Source organism: Saccostrea echinata, unplaced genomic scaffold, assembly GCF_033153115.1.
Source record: "Saccostrea echinata isolate AGI-Se365-2 ecotype Australia unplaced genomic scaffold, CSIRO_AGI_Sech_v1 ptg000001l, whole genome shotgun sequence".
NCBI classification, from domain to species: domain Eukaryota; kingdom Metazoa; phylum Mollusca; class Bivalvia; order Ostreida; family Ostreidae; genus Saccostrea; species Saccostrea echinata.
Genome location: NW_026889750.1, coordinates 46,412,433 through 46,433,390, shown reverse-complemented (window position 1 = coordinate 46,433,390; position 20,958 = coordinate 46,412,433). Strand labels below are relative to the sequence as shown.

The window sequence follows — 20,958 nt, the reverse complement described above, 5'->3', positions numbered from 1 at the left end:
GCTTCATTACAAATATCCCAATCTTAATCATGCAAAGTGTAGACAGGCAATTTAAGGATACATTCTCATGACGTAAGTACTTAATAAATCAAAAAACAAACCAATTAATCAGAGAGCTGCCATTCACTTTAACCGTGATTTGTTTAAATCTTGGTTCCGAGTGTGATGAAGCCACAATAATGGCTCAAAGTTTCACATGGGAAAGGGATCTCCCTTCATATCGGTTAATTTGTGACTTTTGATTTGTGAACCTAACTTTTACTTTTAAATGACATCATTGGTTGGTTGGTTTGTGTTTGTGTTTGTGGGGGGGGATGTCTTAATACATAATAGAAAGTCTGGATTACTTGTCATTATGTGGCATGCATTTGCTTAGGCTGTGGAATTTAATAAACTAAGGAAATGTTTGTCTTTAACTGGTATGTTTTTCTTCTATTTTTCAGGTCAGGGTGAAGTAGCCAGTGACAATGACCAAAATACTTTTAAATAGAATTGTGACACAAGCAGAGAAGAGATAAAGTTCCAACAAAGTCTCACATGTACAAAATATCTTTGCACTATATTTTACAGAGATTGTTTACCTGGCTGGCTTGACCAATAATCTCTCAGAGTTCAGGAACTTACCTGGCTGTTTCCAGCTGCTGCTCTCGCTCCTGCATTTTTTCTTGGAGTCTTGCAAACATGGACATCTGTTCTCTCTCAAACTGTTCCCTCTGAAGCTGGAACTCCTCCATCTGGCGACGAATCATTTCCTGTTTCCTCAACAACTCCTCCTGCTGGGCTAACATAGATGGAGAATTCAAGTGCTATATTCATCCATTCCACAATTTTTATGTTCTCCAATTTAAAAAATTAAATTTTTGGGATTCATAATATTCTTACTCTTTAAATTGTCAATATTGCAAAAAAGAGGCATTCCACTTTTTTTTTTTTTTTTTTTTTTTTTTTTTGATATTTCAGAAAGATTTAATTAAGGAATAACTGTCTTATTTTTTGGATTCATGATGTGATCAATCGAGTCGCTTGCGTGATAATTTGCATAAACGCCGAAGGCGTTTATGCATAAAATTATCACGCAAGCCAATCGATTGATCATCGTCATGAATCAAAAAAATCTGACAGTTATTCCTTATATTTACATGCTCCTGATTCTGCAAATTCCCGTGCTAATAGCCCCACTTCCGTCTCTATTTGTCCTGACCCGCACGTGAATTTTTTTTAACTTCGCCTATCGATGAACCAGTAGATTTATGCAGAAATAAAGTATTTTTACAATTTGTAATTTTATCTCGGACAAAGACATTGGAAATGTAAATATTAATAAATAAATGTAACCTGCATTTTTATCTTTCAGATTCTCTTACTACAATACTAACTGGAAGTGTACTAAAAGCACTATACACATGATATACATTGCAATTCACCATGAAAAAATGAGAAACTATATGAAAATGTGAAAAATCATAAATCAAGAAACAAAATGAAGCCCTTTCAATTTCAACCATGAATTTGTCACAAAAATAGACAATGTCTTACGTCGCTTTAAGCACATTTTACATCAGTTTTTTTGTTGCATGTACATCTAAATTATACATCCAACATAACATACACTGTACTTGACAACCTGTATTGCAATATAGGATTAGAATATACCAAAGTCTTGTAATAAGACTTTTGTGGTAACATCCAACTCTACAGTACTTCAACTTATTAAACACCAGCATAAAAGAAAAGAAAAAAAGAAAATGAGCAAAAATAAAAAAAGTTTTTTAGCTAATCAAACTAGAGGTTTAAACTCTTGGGTTAATACCTGCTATCTCTTTTTCCTTTTCTCTACGTTTCCTGTCTTCCAGTGCCCGTTTTTTGGCTTTCCATCTCAAAGCCCGAATTTCTTCAAATGAAAATTCCTCAATTCCACAATAAACTTTATCCTTACAGTACATTGGAACAAAGACACCCGCTTCTGTTTCTGTTGCATGTCGTAAATCATGGAGTGGATCTGTGTGTTTGGGTGCTTTCCTAGCACTAAAAATAGTGTGTATAAATGTTAAAAATATAAAATATAAATATCGGTATTTATTTGGCAAGAAATGTACTCAACATTTATCCGAACAAAGTACAGTAAAACAAGCTTTTAGCGAAGTGCCAGGGACAAGCCATTTTGGTTTGTTATAAACGTAATTCCTTATATCCGTTTAAGTTTACAATATATTTAACTAGAAATATGTCCATAGGACATGAATGCCCCGTCGAGGGTATATTAGTAATGCAACATTTTAACACAAATTGAGAAAAGTGAGGTCAAGGTCAAAGGAAAGGTCAAGGTCAAAAATTGTTGATGCAGTTGAAAAGGATACATCAGTATGTATTAGCATATGAAGTTTGATAAAAATATTATGAATGATTTCTTTAAAACTGAGCTAAACAGTAATTTTAAAAAAGTGAGGTCAAGGTCAAGGTAAAAAAACATTGATGCAGTTGAATAGCTCTCATCAGTATGTATCAGCATATGAAGTTTGACACTAATTTAAGAAAAGTGAGGTCAAGGTCAAAAGAAAGGTCAAGGTCAAAAAATGTTGATGCAGTTGAATAGCTCTCATCAGTATGTATCAGCATATGAAATTTGATAACACTATGTTGAATGGTATCTTTAAAACTGAGCTAAACACTAATTTAAGAAAAGTGAGGTCAAGGTCAAAGGAAAGGTCAAGGTTAAAAATATTGATGCAGTTGAATAGCTCTCATCAGTATGTATCAGCATATGAAGTTTATTAAAAATATCTTGAATTGTTTCATTAAAACTGAGCTAAAAACTAATTTAAGAAAAGTGAGGTCAAGGTCAAAAGAAAGGTCAAGGTCAAAAAATATTGATGCAGTTGAATAGCTTACATCAGTATGTATCAGCATATGAAGTTTGATAACACTATGTTGAATGGTATCTTTAAAACTGAGCTAAACACTAATTTAAGAAAAGTGAGGTCAAGGTCAAAAGAAAGGTCAAAAAATGTTGATGCAGTTGAATAGCTTACATCAGTATGTATCAACATATGAAGTTTGATTACACTATCTTGAACGGTATCTTTAAAACTGAGCTAAACACTAATTTAAGAAAAGTGAGGTCAAGGTCAAAGGCAAGGTCAAGGTCAAAAAATGTTGATGCAGTTGCATAGCTCTCATCAATATCTATCAGCATATGAAGTTTGATAAAAATATCTTGGATGGTTTCTTTGAAACTGAGCTTTGAACAGAGCTAAACGCAAAGTGTGACGGAAAGACAGACGGAAGGATGGAAGGACAGAAGGATGGAAGACGGACATGACAAACACTATATGCCCCGGCCATATTCATGGCGGGGCATAAAAACCACAGGGATTGAAAATCACTTTGCTGAATTCATTATAAGCATGTTTGCTATAACCATGTTTTACTGTAAGTATATTATATCACAAGGCTTTGTATATTGTAAATGTTACAACTCTCTATACATAAATATAATTTAATACTATTACTGAGATACTACATAGGGGAAAGAAAACCTTGTGTTCATTTTCCATTCAAACTCTCAATGAAGATATTAATATTCAGACAATGGGGAATAATTCAGATGATGACAAATCTTTATATGCACATCATAGACATACTTTATATTTGCATGAATTCATTCACATCTAAATTACAAGCAAAATAATACACCCATGAATTTAAACCCCTATGCAGTATTTCAAACAAAATTTGATGAGATTCACAACCTCAGAACTTGATTTTCCATTCCAGTCGATTTCCTTGGTGTCCTGTTAAATAGAAAATAACATGTCCTGTTCATAAAATACTTAATGCTGAAGATTGTATGAGAAAAAAAACCATGAAGATCAATTTGATAAAACAAAAAAAAAACAACTTTATATTACAATAGTTCTGTTAATTGTTAATCTTGATTAATTTTTAATAAATATCAAACATGTAAACTCAGAAATGTAAATATTTCAAATAATCTGACAAAACATGAAGACAATATCCTGCATACATGAATCAGGACATATGGCACTTTAAAATCACCAAAACCATCAGTCCTTTACATAGCTTTTTTTTTCATGAGCCTAATAAGTTCAACTGCAAAAAACCTTAAAAAGACACCTCTTTTCTTAAACTACTTAGTATCTTCTTAGATTTACCATTTTGATATTGCAACATTTTCAACTGCATGTTTTATTACGTTATTTTTCTTTGATTTAAATAAGAATGCATGAACAAGGAAATAAGACACAAGTTGTTTAGGTCAGGCTAGTAAAGTTAATTTTAGACCTCATTAAAATAATTCTATAAAATGTGTCATTTGATTGGTCTAGACAATCACATGGGAGAATAAAACAAAGTATCCCAGGAAGAAATATCATATCCCACTCCTTCGAAACACTATAACAATTTCTTGCCAGAGTTATCTTTCTTGGCTGGGAATACCTAACATAAACTATCATTTAATAAGTTCCACACTGCATTCCAAGTGAGAACAAGTGAATACTTATTTTACTGGACAAATAGGACACAAAGAACACAGAGAAACACACAGAATTTGCAGTACTTTAAGTGTTTCAGATATTTTTTTTTAATTTGAAAGTGAATTTTGTCCTTGATTACCCCGAATTTTAAAGTTTGTGTTTATTTTTAGAAGTTTGACTTGATTCAGTATAATACAATTTACTGCGTGAATTGTGTGATATGAAGAGTTGATTTGACAGACAGAGCCCTCAGGAATATTATTTACTCTTCATATCTCCCTCACAGTCATGCAATAAATGTATAAAGACAAAAGTAGAAGATATCTTGGGAACTAGTCCAACTAGTATGTAAAAAAAAGATAAAGGTCAAACCCTTTGTATGTATTTACATAAAACTCTTACATCATTGGCTGGTCCGAGTTTTCTTCCACATGTATACTAAAGGAAGGTTTTCCAACAACTGGTGGAAGTCCAACTGCTCCCCTCTGAGGAACCTAAAATCAAGCAGTGACAAGCACACATCTCAATAAAAAGTCTTAATCACTTCCTCGTGATCCAACAGAAGATTTAATTTCCACAGACTGACTAAATCTGTCATAAATCAGAGAATGCAGCTTCTGTATTTCAAGGTCTTCTTTTCATTATCTTAGTTCTAAACAAAAAATGTTGCACAAACTTTGAACAACATCTGTCTGTTTACAAACCTTAGTTGATGTCCACACCCCTGGTTTCTGGCGGTTCTCCTTGTTTATGGCGGACGGTTTGGGTATCTCCTTCCACTCCCCTGTGGTTTCCGGAATATAAGACGGTGAAGTGTTTTCATCAGTATATACATGGAACCCCAGCCCTTGTTTCTGACTGGTTGGTCGAGATTTCAGTGGTATTCCACCACCAGAACCTAAAAGAGACCAAATTCTGTATTTTTATTGAAAATAAAAAGGTCATTCCAAAATTTTTCTTGATTTAGTATCCATCTATCATTCAAGAACCTACCTAACCATTAACAGAAAAACAATCTTTATAGTCATAAAAACAACATTATTCAGAGGATTTGATTCCTTTACCCTATTTTTCTTGTAGAAAGATATATTCTTGTGCAAATGCAAAGTACATGTTTATATCTCATTTGACAGATTCTTGACAAATACAGAAATTGACCAAATTCAAAGGCTTCCATCAAAATAATCAATTTCTGAACTACTGATTTTTTTTCCTGATCTGGGGTGTCAAAAATCTAGACATATGTGGGCAACTAAACATAGAACAAGAGGCCCATGGGCCACAACACTTATATGCGTAACTTTAGTTCTGCTGTTTTTCAGATTTCAAAAGAAGATATTCAAATTCCCATGAAAAAATCGTGACCCCATATTATAGCCTCGCCCTAACTCCCAGGGTCCCTGAATCCACACAACATGGGATGCTTCAATATCATTATGATTAACTTGGTCTTGCATTTATCGAGAAGAAAATTCTTTTCTGTATACATGCATTATGTGATCCCTGTTTTAGCTACATGTAACTCTAACCCACAGTGCAAAATTTAAAAAAACAAAACAAATGCACTCGTTTGTATATAATGTTGTGCAACTGTGGGTTTTGATCAGATTTTCAAAATTTATTTCCTATAAAGTAAAACTGTAAAACTTTGATTCCCTATGGTGGCCCACTCTACTCCAAGGCCATGTTCTGAACAATTTAGAATTTAGAATCTACAACACCTCAGGAAGCTTTTACATAAGTTTCATCTCTTCTGGTCCAGTGGTTGTTGAGAGGAAGATTTTTAAGGAATACCCCCAGGCCATAGCTTGAACAATTTAGAATCTATACTACCTCAGGAAACTTCCACATAAGTTTCATCTCTTCTGGCACAGTGGTTATTTTTGCCTTTTCTTGATTATCTCCCCTTTGAATAGGACTTGGCCCTTTATTTGAATAATTTAGAATTCCTTCACCCAAGGATGCTTTGTGCCAATTTTTGGTTAAAATGGCCTAGTGGTTCTTGAGAAGAAGTCGAAAATCTGAAAAGTTTATAGACGGACAGGCAGCAGATGGAAGCTGAACAAAGGGTGATCAGAAAAGTTCACTTGAGCTTTCAGCTCTAGTGAGCTAAAAAACCAAGAATGGCCTGATTGTACATACATGGATATTTCATGGTACACATAACATTAACTTGTTTGTGAGGATTGTTGTACATATACATGTATGTATTCATGAATTATGTTAAAAATATTATTCAGATGCAAAGCATTTTTTTCAAAAATTTTAAGAATATCTTGGAATGAAAATAAGAAACAAAATGAATATACGTAGATACTTAGAGAAGTGACTAACATAAGCCCCCCCCCCCCCCCCCCAAATCAAAGGAATCAAATTATTTAATTAAAAATAAGATTAATGTTTGGTAAAAAAGTTATTTTGATCTAGTGAAAGGATAGTGATTCATTTGTTCCTTTGATATATAACTTGCTTTTTAACATACACTGTTTAAAAGTTACCAAACTCTTTCTTATACAAATATTTTTCACATAAAATTTATTTGCTACCTTGTAGAAAATTTCCACTTCTGGAGACAGGGGCTTGTCCTTTTTTGCCAACAGTTTTGAGTTTTCCGAGGGCAGTCCTCATTTCAGGGGGCGGAGTTTCCACCTCCTCCTCAACATGTCCCACCAATCCCTGGGCAACTCGGAACTGAAAACGTCTAAAGGCAAACAAAGAGATTTACATTTTACACCAATCCCTGGGCAACCCGGAACTGAAAACAACTAAAGACAAACAAAGAGATTTACATTTTACACCAATCCCTGGGCAACCCGGAACTGAAAACGACTAAAGGCAAACAAAGAGATTTACATTTTACACCAATCCCTGGGCAACCCGGAACTGAAAACGTCTAAAGGCAAACAAAGAGATTTACATTTTACACCAATCCCTGGGCAATCCAGAACTGAAAACGACTAAAGGCAAACAAAGAGATTTACATTTTACACCAATCCCTGGGCAACCCGGAACTGAAAACGACTAAAGACAAACAAAGAGATTTACATTTTACACCAATCCCTGGGCAATCCAGAACTGAAAACGACTAAAGGCAAACAAAGAGATTTACATTTTACACCAATCCCTGGGCAATCCAGAACTGAAAACGACTAAAGGCAAACAAAGAGATTTACATTTTACACCAATCCCTGGGCAACCCGGAACTGAAAACGACTAAAGACAAACAAAGAGATTTACATTTTACACTAATCCCTGGGCAACCCGGAACTGAAAACGACTAAAGGCAAACAAAGAGATTTACATTTTACACCAATCCCTGGGCAACCCGGAACTGAAAACGACTAAAGGCAAACAAAGAGATTTACATTTTACACCAATCCCTGGGCAACCCGGAACTGAAAACGACTAAAGACAAACAAAGAGATTTACATTTTACACCAATCCCTGGGCAACCCGGAACTGAAAACGACTAAAGACAAACAAAGAGATTTACATTTTACACCAATCCCTGGGCAACCCAGAACTGAAAACGTCTAAAGGCAAACAAAGAGATTTACATTTTACACCAATCCCTGGGCAACCCGGAACTGAAAACGACTAAAGACAAACAAAGAGATTTACATTTTACACCAATCCCTGGGCAATCCAGAACTGAAAACGACTAAAGGCAAACAAAGAGATTTACATTTTACACCAATCCCTGGGTAACCCGAAACTGAAAACGACTAAAGGCAAACAAAGAGATCTACATTTTACACAAATTTCAGGAAACTCTTCAGATTCCAAGTATTACGTTTTGTGTGGATGAGAGTTTCTGCTCTTAATATATACTTACTCATGTTCTTCTGTGTTCTGCCCCAACATATACATATACTTACTCATGTTTTTTCTGTAACTGTATGAGAGGTTTGGCACCCCGTCGGATCCCTAACTGGTAAATACTGTCTGCTTTCTTAGGATTTCCACCCAACTCTGTGACATTGGCCCAGCTCTCATAGAAACAACTCAACTCTGTCCCAATACCCTGGTCATGCATAAACTTAAAGATCTCGTCCGACTCTGAAGACAGATTGGCCTGATGAGGAAAAAGAAACACATTCTTATAATTTGACGTTAAAACTGAGGCACAGTTTTTCAGACATAAGACTGAAACCAGACATGTATTCTCTGTCAGTCCTGGAGAACTTTGTTCAGTCCTAAAGATTTTCTTGAAATTTGTTGGAAAAAAAACTGTTATTTACAATGTAATTTTAATCCTAGGACCAGATCATTTGTGTTCTTCTGTGCCCTATGTACAACCATAGGGGTGGTTGCATTTCATAATACAATGTATTTCATAAGTGGTTCCTTCAGCCTAGCATATTGTTTTGAAAAAATTTTTTTGAATAACAATTTTAAGTACATGTATATTATAAAAAACAAGGAACAAACACTCATATACATACATTATTATGATTATATGAGTGTTTGTTCCTTGTTTTTATAATATACTTGAATGTGTTATTCAAAAAAAGTTTTCGCCATGGCGAATGAGATATTTGTTGATGGCAACCAGAAATTCTGAAATGGCGACCAAAAATATTTTTAGGTCGCCATGTAGTGACCTGATAATAAGTGTGACTTGGAGCACTGACATATCCCAGATTGTTGACATATCCAATAACAAGATACCAAAGTTTACTTGATTGTTGTCATATGTTCTACCACAATATTCCTATAATACTGCACATCCCTACTAATTTTACATTAGGTATAAGCTTACATATCGGATCCATATGTCTACATATCTCTGGTCGTTCTTGTAAACATCTTTTTCATTAAATTCTCTGATACAGCGTTCCAGTAACTGCCACAGGGGACTTTCATTTCCTCCCTTGGGGAAAGCCTGCTCAGTCCAAAGAACATAGCTACAATCACAAAGAAAAAGATGCATCATAATTTGGCTATTTCATTTTGAACCCCTAGACATTCATGCACAATTTACTGAAATTCCTTACATGTCTCTCACAAACTTTATGACAACTGTGATTACAAGTAATAAGAGGCCAATTGACCTTATCAGACACCTGAGTAGGCTGAGTATTAATACCGGTACATGTAATTTGGTTGAACTTAGTTTGGCAGTTTCATATATGACCCTGAAAATGTTCTGACACACAATGCATGCTGCACAACAACGAAAACAAAAAGCAATGGCTCACCTGAGTCAGGTGACTATTAATTAAACAATCATTCAGCACTAGTCAATAATATTGATATCATTTTTGATAGAGTATGAAAAGGCTCAGCACTAGTCAATATTATTGATATCATTTTTGATAGAGTATGAAAAGGCTCAGCACTAGTCAATAATACATGCATTGATATCATTTTTGACAGACTATTAAATAGCTCAGCATGCTACTCAACATTTCTACTTAAAACTTTCTTCTTGACAATGGGAAATTTAATCAATATTGCCCACATGACTGTTGATAACAGTATGGGTTCATGGATTGTCCATTTGTCAATGTTTCATGTCTTTGATTGAAGAACAAATAATGACTGCATAATCATAGTTGACACTGGTGTTTTTCCAGTCATTTTGACATCTGAATGTTGCATTTTTACAAAAGTATATCATAAAGTGGTAAGGTTTTTTGTTTCTTAAAAAAATTAAAATTTGCCCAATTAACCTGCCATTTCATATTACTTAAGCCATAAATGTTGCCTGTAATTGTATGAGGAATCTAGCCCTCCCCCTCTCCCACTGAAAATACTTACCCAAACCAAACTTCTAGAGGGTCCTCTCCACTGTAACTTCTTAAAGCCTCTTCAAAGTTCCTAAAACAATGTATAATCTATACAGATACAGTTTTTAGATAAGTATAATATACAATTGGTAAAAGGTATATATGATTGGAATGATTATTAAGACAGCTCTGCCTGAAGGTAAATCACACAGTACTTAAATTTTCTCTTATCTAGAGATGGGGACTGGGTAAGGTACTACTTGCACTGTGTTTCTCTCCTAAGTTCCCATTGATAGATGAGAACCGGGTGTCTAAATCTTCTTCAGATTGTCTACACCAGAACTTAACATCAATTCCTTAAGGATACTGCCACTGGTGCTTATAACTTTTATACTTTTACAGTAAACACCTTTTATAACGTATCTCAGGGGACTGTGATAAATCCTACTTTATAACCGGTGTACGTTATAAATGGAGACCGGAAGTACTCAGTACACCTTTACCGTAAACACTTTCCAAACCGCTAGTGTGTTATTACTATTTTAAAGTATTATAGATTGTAAATGATTTACAAGTATATTTGGTTTCGTTTCTTACATTAAGAAAGATTAATATTCAGTAACATTTTATTTATCGATCGTCAGATCATATAAAAAGTCTGTAATGTTTGTCTGTTTGGCCTGAGGACATTTATTTACAAAAGTCTCCAGAGTTGCCAGAGTCGTGAAAACTTCGGACTAATGCCCTTTGATCGTCTGGGTAGATGGTATGCACGTGTCAGGCACAGCCTCGTCAATCTCGCTGTCTTCGCAGTTTATTGATATTGAATCACGGTATTTTTCTTTCACTTGTTTAATTATATTTATTTTCTGTTATATTGCTATTTACTGACTCAAAAATAATTTTTTATTCAAACAATTTATTATAAATACATCTACTCGATAAACTTTATTCAATCAATTTATTATAAATAAATCTACCTGAAACAACAACAAAATACTCGTTAGAAAAACACCCATTACAGAGAAGCTATGAAGTCAACAAATCATGACTAATCCGCAGTCACTGAGCTGATAGAAAAGGTGTGAAACCAGCTGTCAGCATACGTTATAAGAGGTGTAATTATGTAACGGGACCGAATTTCTAATACATGTACTTTATAAGCGATACTACGATATATATACAAATATGTTGTAAGCGGTGTTTTTCCAATGAAATATATAGACACTTTGCCGGGACTACGGAATGGCTACTTTACATCTGGAGATACTTTATAACTGAGTACGTTATAAAAGAAATTTACTGTATTTTGCTCTTTCCCTTAACTTCTTTATTGCTGATTCAATGGCTGACTTCTTCAGCTAGCTTCTGAATGCCTGACTTTCCCAAAGCTTTGCCTTATATACCCTTTGGCTATCCTTTCAAAGGGTTGTCAGGTCATTCCATTATTTGAAGTCTTCAATGCGTTTTAAGCAAATGCCCCTTAACCATCACATCTATATATTCCTGCGTAAAAACTGACCCACTGTTGTGGCCCTGCCCTACCCCCGGGAGTCATGATTTGAACAAACTTTAATCTACACTACCCCTGAGGATACTTCTGTGTTAATAAGACTAATAATGGCTTAGCTGTTCTTTAGGAGAAATTTTTTTAAGATTATTCCTATATATTCCTATGTAAAACTTTGGCCCCCTGTTGTGTCTGCACCCAACCCACAGGGGTCTTGATTTGAACAAAATTGAATCTACACTACCTGAGGATACTTCTGTATTAATATGACTAATTCCTATGGTAAACTTTGACCCCCTCGCCTGTAAGGCCCTGTCCTACCCCCAGGGGTCATGATTGGAACAAACTTGAATCTACACTACCTGAGGATACTTCTATAATATTACTAATCATGGCTGTGCTGTTCTTGGGAAGATTTTTAAAAACATTTTCCATACATTCCTTTGTAAAACTTCGACCCCCTCTTGTGGCCCCACCCTACCCCGGGGTTATGATATGAACAAACTTGAATCTTAGAGTATGTACTGAAGCTTTCACATAAGTTTTTCTTGCCCAGTGGTTTTGTCTTTTTTTTTTTAGATTTTTAAAAGATGCCACCAAATTTTCACAAATTTTTAATTATCTCCCCTTGAAATAGGGCATGATTTTTCAGTGAACAAACTAAAATCCCCTTCACCCAAGGATGCTTTGTGGCAAGTTTGGTTGAAATTGGCCCAGTGGTTCATGAGAAGAAGTCGAAAATGTGAAAAGTTACAGACGATAGACGGACGCCGGACACTCTTTAATCGATAATCAGAAAAGCTCACTTGAGCCTTTGGCTCAGGTGACCTAAAAACCAAATTGCACACTTTTTGACAAGATTCTGTTTTTAGTTTCATTATTTTTAGTCTATTATTTACCATGTTTTCATTTTTCACTGAAAAAAAAAATGCACTGAGTAAAGATTCTTGATGTAGGTTTTGACAATAAGCACGTCCGACAGACCCAGTCTAGCATATGAGTTGTTTGGTTGTGTAAAATGTACTAACTACTTGAACTAGACCGATTGGTCATATCGAAAATAACTGTTAAACCCCATTTCAGTCTTTCAAATACTTTAAAAGGAAAAAGTCCTGACATGACATAATCTCTATTTTAAGACACGGCTGCAACAGAAAAGTCATGGCTGAAATCGGCATCATTCAGCATATGGTATAAATAGTACCAAATAATTTATTCTTTAATTTATTTATATTTGGGATAATTATTTTATTAAAGTTTGTTGATGTTATTTAAGGCTTATAGTATTCACATGTCCCGATGAACCCAACTCAATTGGCTAGTCTGTCAAAATCTTGATATGCGTGAGAGATGGTGTCTTCATTAAAGTATAATTCCAAAAGTTTCCTCATTAACATTAGTGAACATAAGAACTTACAAGTAAATTTTCCAAATTTGGTCAGGGCTAGTGATTTTATGATCAGTAGTACTCTTCACATAAAATCTTAAGATTATGCGTAAGATTTTAACTTAAGAATCTCTTACGACAAATCTTAAGTGCTTTTCACGAACGCATTCCTAGCAGATTGAACATAAGATTTTGTTTACAACAGATTTCGTCCCTAGCAACGATCTCAATATGCTTTTTAATCCTTTAAAAAGTGGATGAAAATAAAAATATAGCTTAGTTTTCAATATTTGTCAGCAAAACAAACATTATTGACAACAATTATCGAATGCAATCATTTGTGAAGCAAGAAAGTTTGAAATCTGACGTCACAATCACAAGTTTGACGTAAAAGTAGGTCATACAAAGATCTTAAGGACCCTCTATACACTAGACGAAAATATTTTTTGGACATTGAGCAAATTATAGTGTGTAAAGGTGTAAGTATTGAGCTTATCTATCACATTTTCAGCATAGGGTGCCTTGCATTTACCCCCAGGAAAAATTTTTAAAGACAATGAAGTATTGATGAGCATAAATCACTGTTGTTTACTTAAGTGGGCAAAATAACTGCAAATTAAGTGTTCTATCTATTCATCTTGGCCTATTAAAGTGTTATAAATGCTTGATTTGATCACAAATTAAGTATTAAACTGTACATTTCAATTTATTTTATTCTTGATCAAAGGGCAGATCACTCTATCTGCATAAAAATACCACAAAATCAGAACTCTCTAGTGTGCAGTGTATAGAGGGCTCTTAAGTGAAACTTGCATTGTAAATATTTTGTAGTGTATTTCATTTAATTTTTTCGACAATATTTTTGAAATAAATATAAAATATTATTGGAAGTTCAATTTAATGTGTATTTTGGTTTTTACGGTTATATTTTACAATAAAATCGGTTTTGAAATACTTAAGAGAGGGTAAGGGCTCTCGTAAAGTTACGACAGATTTTGCACTTTTGACTTTCTTAAGAATTTTTGTGAATTTTTGTGAAAATGATTTCTATTGTAAGTTTTCACTTAAGATAAAAATATGTCGTACGATTTTTTTGTGAAAAGAACCACAGGTCTAGTAAAAATTATGGGAGGTAGTCTGACTGGTCTGGTATTCCTAAAAGTTAATGTTAAACCCTGATTTGTGTACCAAGTTCAACTCAAACAGACAAACTGTTTGTGTAGTTTACCTGTAAACCAAGTTTTATTGTAATCTGACCATTATGAGTAGTGTTTAGCAGGGATTCTCAATTTTTAGTAACCATGGCAACAATGTTGAAGACTTGACTAGTAAACAGAAAGATATATTTTGAAATAATCTACTTTTGTACCTAGTCTTTTTTTAAACAGAATAAAATTGCAATGAAAACTATTTGAAAAAATCATTCAAATTCCAATGAATGCACAACATAGCTGTCTTTCTTTCCAAATTTTACCCAAAATCCCATGTAAATTACTTTCGACATTCAAGTCAAGTAACTGACCAGAAAACTTCAGAAGACCCCCGTGTTTACTATATATGTGCAACAGAGAACACAGCAAATAAGACTCTTTTTTGATAGGGTAGAATATTCATCTTTGCTAATAACTTGTAACAATTTTATAAACCTGTCAATGTTTTTCTAAAATATTTAATGTAAAAAAATGTTGGTGCTTGCATTTCTACTAGTAAAACAGCTACATCATACATGTATATCATATATGTGATTATTTTTTTCAAATAAACATAAATGTAAAATATGCAAAAGACCATATCTAGATTAAATCTCTTGCACCCTATACCATGTATACTCTGGCTAAAAGTCATCCACCAAATAAATGACTTGGCTACTGCCGTACTGAAATACTCCCAACTACCTTGATGATGGCCGCTTGTTTCAAATTTCCACTAGGATTAAATAACCTCAAATAGGCTCTGTCTTAATTTGTCTTAAATCATAATTTTAGAGTAAAAACTAAATCATACAGTGAATCTGTCATGTTATCTATTCAGACACTTGTTCAAAGTTGTTAATGTAGGCAGAATCATCGGTGACGCGACTTACTGTTTCTCGCGTTTTAAAGTGGTATGATCCACATTCGACTGTAAAGCTGCATTTAAATCAGCAAAACGACGGCCCTGTCTGATCGGCTGGACATTTTCTTTGCTGAGCTCCCATTCATTCCTGTCCTCCATGCCAGTAATGAGCCTGCCCAGCTACCGCCTTCTTTTAAATTTTTACACATGCACATGCGCACGACGAGACTTAAATAACCAAGGATGGCGATCCCGATGTAATTAAAGGTTGCTTGTCAAAGAATTTTTGGTAGTTGATAGTTCCCCCCCCCCCCCCCCTCAAACTGAAAATGTCCCCTCAAAGCGAAATTGCTCTCTACGGGCCTGTACACGTATTTATTTATTTATTTGACAGCTTTTATATAATGCATTATATATTTTTAAAATTACTCTATTAAAGTACTTCACATAGTACATAAAATATAAAATGATGAACAATGTTCTGTAAAATATAGCAGTAAATAAAAAAATGGTTAAGAGAGTTAAGATGTATAAAATGTTCATATAAGCTTTTCTAAAAAGGTAAGGTTTAATTTTTTTTTTTATTCATTGATCTGTTTACAGTTTGATGGTTCACAAACAAATCGACATTAAGAGTAGTTTGGAACGCTTCCACATATTGAAGAAATTGCATTGCTGAGATGTTCATATCGACGAATAAAGATTTTTTTCATTTAAAATAATAAAAATAATAAACTATTTGTGCATTAAAACCATTTTTTAGAAATACGGTCTGTGTATTTACATATATTTAATGTTGACAGAGAAAACACACATTCCAGATTTATTGTGCCAAATTTTAGAAATATCACAAATTTCTAGATTAGTTTTAACTTTTGTAAATGTTATTTTATGAATTGATAAAAAAAAAAAAATGAAAACTTTAATCGTAAATTTAATTTAGCGATTTATCTATACATATAAGGGTCATAATCACATAAATTCTTAAAAGAATGTAGTGCATACAAAATAAAAAGGAAGAAAATAAATCTCAAACCGCACAAATTTAATCATCCTCCAAAAACCGAGCATGGTCATAGAATCTATATATAGGTCATTAAAATATGCGACAAAATGTCCTATAGTAGGACACATGCAAACATTTCAGATCGCTATTTAATCATTAGGATACTTTATTTTACATGTACCACCACAAAAATAGCAAAACCTAGAACTTAAATTATCACACAGCACGCCCGTAGTCTTGGTTTTATGTTTTTCTTCTTTTTTTAAATAGTTTCTGAAACAAGAAGATAAACTATAAACTATAAATAGCATCCCAAAATTCCATTTTCCTTCAGGTTTTGTTAATGTTATTTTGTTTGATTGTCTGTCAATTTTTTTCTTTTTTCTGTTGGCTTGGGCATTTGTTTTTGTTTATTTTTTAATCTGGTTATCATTTTTTTCTTTTTATTTTTCTTTGACATTTTGTGTGAAGAACATCAATTAAAAAAAGGAACATGATTCTTTGATTGTTATTCTATCTAAACTGTATACAATGTTGTACCAATACCTATACATTCTTTATCTAAGATCAGAATATATATGGACTGGATCTTAAATGACAAAATGACATGAGAAGATCTCCCTGATTGGCTATAATTTACTAGTAAGTGGAAGCTTGTGAGTTTGTGCCATTTTGGTTTAAGACATTGAAATTGATGAATTGAAGTTTGACGTTTCAAATAATGTATACGAGTTTAGTAAAATCCAGATCGACTGGGATGATTCTCCAAATTTTATCCAGGCATTAAATTCTATTTAATGGTTTAGGAGGGTTGGATTTTCAAACTTTTATTGAACCACGGTGTCTAATCAATGATAAATTGTGCCAAATCGCTGATAACCTAACTTTTTTAAAATGAAGTTTTCAACGGGGAATTCTGCAGTAGCTGGCCAAGATTTCTTTCACTGAACGCGCCGTAGACAGATTATCCGATGAAATCGATACCACGTGATTTATAATGAGGAGAAAACTTTGATAAGATTGTAATGGTATTTTCTTCTCTTTTTTTCTTCTTCCGTCTTCAAAACGTTAAGCAAGCGATGTCGATGAATATCTCGGGCCACAATTGGGCGTTTAAACATGCAAAGATTCTCCGCTTGGAACAATCAAAATGCCATTATGATGTCATCTATTTTTTCGTCTTATGACGTTTTTGTCGATACAAATATCGCTTACAAGATATCGAGACAAACACTCAACTTTTATGGTTCATCTTTTTTTCTTATCTGTTATATATGTTTGTGTGCTTAATTATACCTATCTTTGCTCATAGGCAATATCAAACATTTGTTCTAAATGAAAAATTTTATTATGTTTACCTTATCGACGCAAGTCTCAGGTTTCATTTTGTGTTTCAAAATAAAACCAATAAAAAAATAGATAGTTACGTGAAATCGGGAGGAGATCAATGTAGGGTAAGTTAAATATAGTGAAACGCGTGTACAAAGTTTGAAATCCTGTCTTTGAAAGAAATCGAACTAAGCTTGGGCGGATCCAACCTGGTTTAAAGGAATGTCCGCTTCCTAATTTTTTATTTTAAATGAACTTTTTTTTATTTGTTTGTTTGAATGTTTGTTGAGGGTCTTTCGTTTTTAAACAGCTTTTTAATTTTGCTGATTTAGACTGGCTATGGGTGTATTGACTTACGAATTCTGTAGTGAGTTTTTTAATCACCGTCGTAAGTAACACTAAGCTTTTTGATTTTGATTTGCCTTCCAGAGTTCCCAGTTCCTGCAGTGAGTTTTTCTACCACTGTCATCTGTCACAATGAGCTTCTGATCTTGACTAGCCTTCGAAAGGTTCCTGCAATGATTTTTTTTCCTAATGTTGACTATTATAGGTCTGTCCAGGGTCCACCAGTACGAGTTTAAAGATGTCGTGTGATTGGTGTCTGAGTTTTAAAGGCAAAGCAGGCTTTTCTGATATTGTGTTTAATTAATTTGTGGCAAGTCAAAAGCATAAACTATAGCTGTGACTTTTCAAAATGTGTTTGTTCTGCTCGGAAGTTCATTGATTTGATGTGAAGGTAGCAGCAGATCTGAAGGTCAGCGGTTGAAAACGATAAAATTTAAGGATTGCAATCCAACTCAGGCAACTGTCTAAAAATTCACTTTATAGCACACTTTCTTTGATCATTGATTATGAGTCGGGTCTTCCTTACTGTTTTGTTCTAAATACCACCTCAAAACGATTGCCTGTAATGGCAGGTAAAGTTCATTCTAATTCTTTTCAGACTAGTGATCCACAGCAGATAACAACTTCATATGTTTGCATACCATTCATCATTATCTCATTCGGCAATTCATGAAAATATTTTGATTTTAAGTTATGTCTTCATTCTAATGCTCACTTAAAATTTTCCTCTTCATTTTCTTGCAAGTTAATTTTTGTTCACTTGACTTGAAGATGAGGTATAAGTCCTAGTATTTCTGTATTTCGTCGGTCATTAATCAGTTGGTGCAAAAAATGCATTTCATACCCCATATTTCCTATATTTAAAAAGTGACACAGGTAACCATAGCGGCTCATGGGCCGATTGTTTTTACGTATTTTAAAAACTTTGGTAAAAAAAGGCAACAAAGTCATGCTTTTTTTTATATTAAAGGTATTACAAGTAGGCCGAGGGATTTTAGCTTCTTCCTCAAAAAATATTTTTTAAAAAATACTCTTGTACTTGAGTTGAAAGGTAAATGAATCCGGCCCTGTAAAGTTTCCGCACGTGCCTGTCACGTGCAGTTGTCATGCATCCGTCTCGAAAATATTGGGTTAGCTGTCAAAACAAGTGTTCATAGCTTCATACTCTAATCCAGAGGCGGAGGAAAAAAGTCACTTCTGTGGCTTTACTTGCTATAGACTGATAATCAAATGTCCATCCTAGGGGCTCTTCAGGTAATGTATAGCTTCCAAAGAAGCAACATTTGTGCTTGCTGTGTATTATTAGTTTGTATTGCAGGTCTCTCAAGTAAACACTTTAATTACATATTTAGTGGCAATGATACTTTCAACAAAGAACGAAAAAAATCACAATAGAATTAAATTGACAAGTCAATCTACTCACATTGATGAAATGCTTGACTTGTCCATCGCAGGGGCGGATCCAGAATATTTTCCGGGGGGGGGGGGGTATGGAGGGGGAAGGAGAAGACATTTTCCTAACTCAATTTTCTTCAAATATTACATGACTCCCCTTGTCGTTTTAAGAGGGACCTTGTCCAAGGTCATTTTTTCCTCACTTTTACATAGAAATTTATTAATGCTGAAAATTCTAAGGGGTGATTCTGGAACCCCCCCTTTCCCCCTCTAGATCTGCCCCTGAGTAGCTTTCTTTACTACAGACTTTTCCTATATGTAATTATTAATATATACAAAGAAGTAATTTTCCTGATAAAAAGTCATAAGAATCTTTTCATTGACCAAGTGTTGTTGTCAAAATGCAATACTCCTCCAACAGTTTTGTCTTATTTCAACAAAACTCGATACAATATACTTATATAGCCCGCATAAAATATATTATTTAAATGTATATCGATGAAAAATGATTTTGCAAATGGAATAATGTGCTTGATTCTCCCTGCCGGTGATTTATAGTTATGATTTGAATAATTCTGGTAAAATTAAGCTTGCAAAAAGAGATACACGAGGATGGTCCAAAAAAATTCCGTAGACAAGCTTAGTTTTGTATGAACATGGTGTTCTAAATTTTTGGAACTTTATAAATAGAACTAATTTTATTAACAATTACTGAGTAAGTACACAAATAAACCCTTTTCATTTCATTTTCTGGTGTACGGAGGTGGCGCAATACTCAAAAATTGCAATTAAAAGTTGGTATATAAAGTATATAATCTTATGAAAAAGTATATACTATACTCAGAATTTCTGGAATAGAAATAAAAAATCTTAATATTGTATAAGTAACTCACTTTCTTTCAATTTTGTTGTATATGCTTTATATTCAATATGAATTTTATACCGTTTTATATCCACCGGCTTAAATTGAAATCTGACGTCGAAAAATGGCAGCAGGGCATTGATTCTGAACTTGAGCTTACTCTTACAGAAACGCACAAGTCATATATGATTGATACATGTAGAATGTTTTCCTGTCCTTATATAGTAAAATAAAATGACAGAAGCAGTTTTTCTAAGTATGTAAAGAAGCAAAACGAAAAAAAAGAGACCTGCCAAAAGAATTTGACGAGAAATCGTTATAGTTAGAAAGATAGCTAGGGTTTTTATTTATTCTTATTGGATACATGTACAATTGTACACATACAATTTTTAGGAATATTATCAAATTAAAATCATACTTAGACAAAAATCAGCATACATTTCCATGGTTTTGAACAGATATCAAAGGATGAAAATTCGTCTGTAATTCAGTAAAAAAAAAAAAATACAAAATTACTAAATACATGTATATAGTTTAAGTAGAAAATTCCTCAAAATCTGTTTTAGATCTAGAGGAGATGTCCAGAATCATAAAAATCAGAAACTTACTGGAACCGTTAATTACAGAAAATACAGGTCAAATTAAACTACCTTGCGTATGTCCTTCTATATTTATAACGTTTAACCCAGCAATACTCTAATGGAGTAAATGTTCACAGATCATTGGGATTTTTGGTTTGCCGACAACGGTTTGAAAAAAACCTATCATCCCTTGATTGAAGGAGACGATCTATACATTCTTTGCTTTCAGTTCATTTCAGATTAATATATAAATAAGGTGA

The 20,958-nt window shown here is 33.7% G+C and overlaps 1 protein-coding gene across 1 annotated transcript in view; it reads right to left on the bottom strand.

Moving 5' to 3' along the window:
* Positions 1-15,339, bottom strand: part of LOC133192997 (mitotic checkpoint serine/threonine-protein kinase BUB1-like) — a 40,275-nt gene extending 24,936 nt beyond the window's left edge. The window contains exons 1-10 of the mRNA XM_061329002.1: positions 15,209-15,339; positions 10,260-10,319; positions 9,259-9,403; positions 8,375-8,571; positions 7,043-7,197; positions 5,201-5,394; positions 4,899-4,990; positions 3,750-3,791; positions 1,811-2,025; positions 625-781 (exon numbers count right to left, since the gene is read on the bottom strand). Of these exons, the coding sequence (XP_061184986.1) occupies positions 625-781; positions 1,811-2,025; positions 3,750-3,791; positions 4,899-4,990; positions 5,201-5,394; positions 7,043-7,197; positions 8,375-8,571; positions 9,259-9,403; positions 10,260-10,319; positions 15,209-15,339 (1,388 nt within the window). The remainder of the gene's footprint in view (positions 1-624; positions 782-1,810; positions 2,026-3,749; positions 3,792-4,898; positions 4,991-5,200; positions 5,395-7,042; positions 7,198-8,374; positions 8,572-9,258; positions 9,404-10,259; positions 10,320-15,208) is intronic.
* Between the last annotated feature and the right edge of the window lie 5,619 nt (positions 15,340-20,958).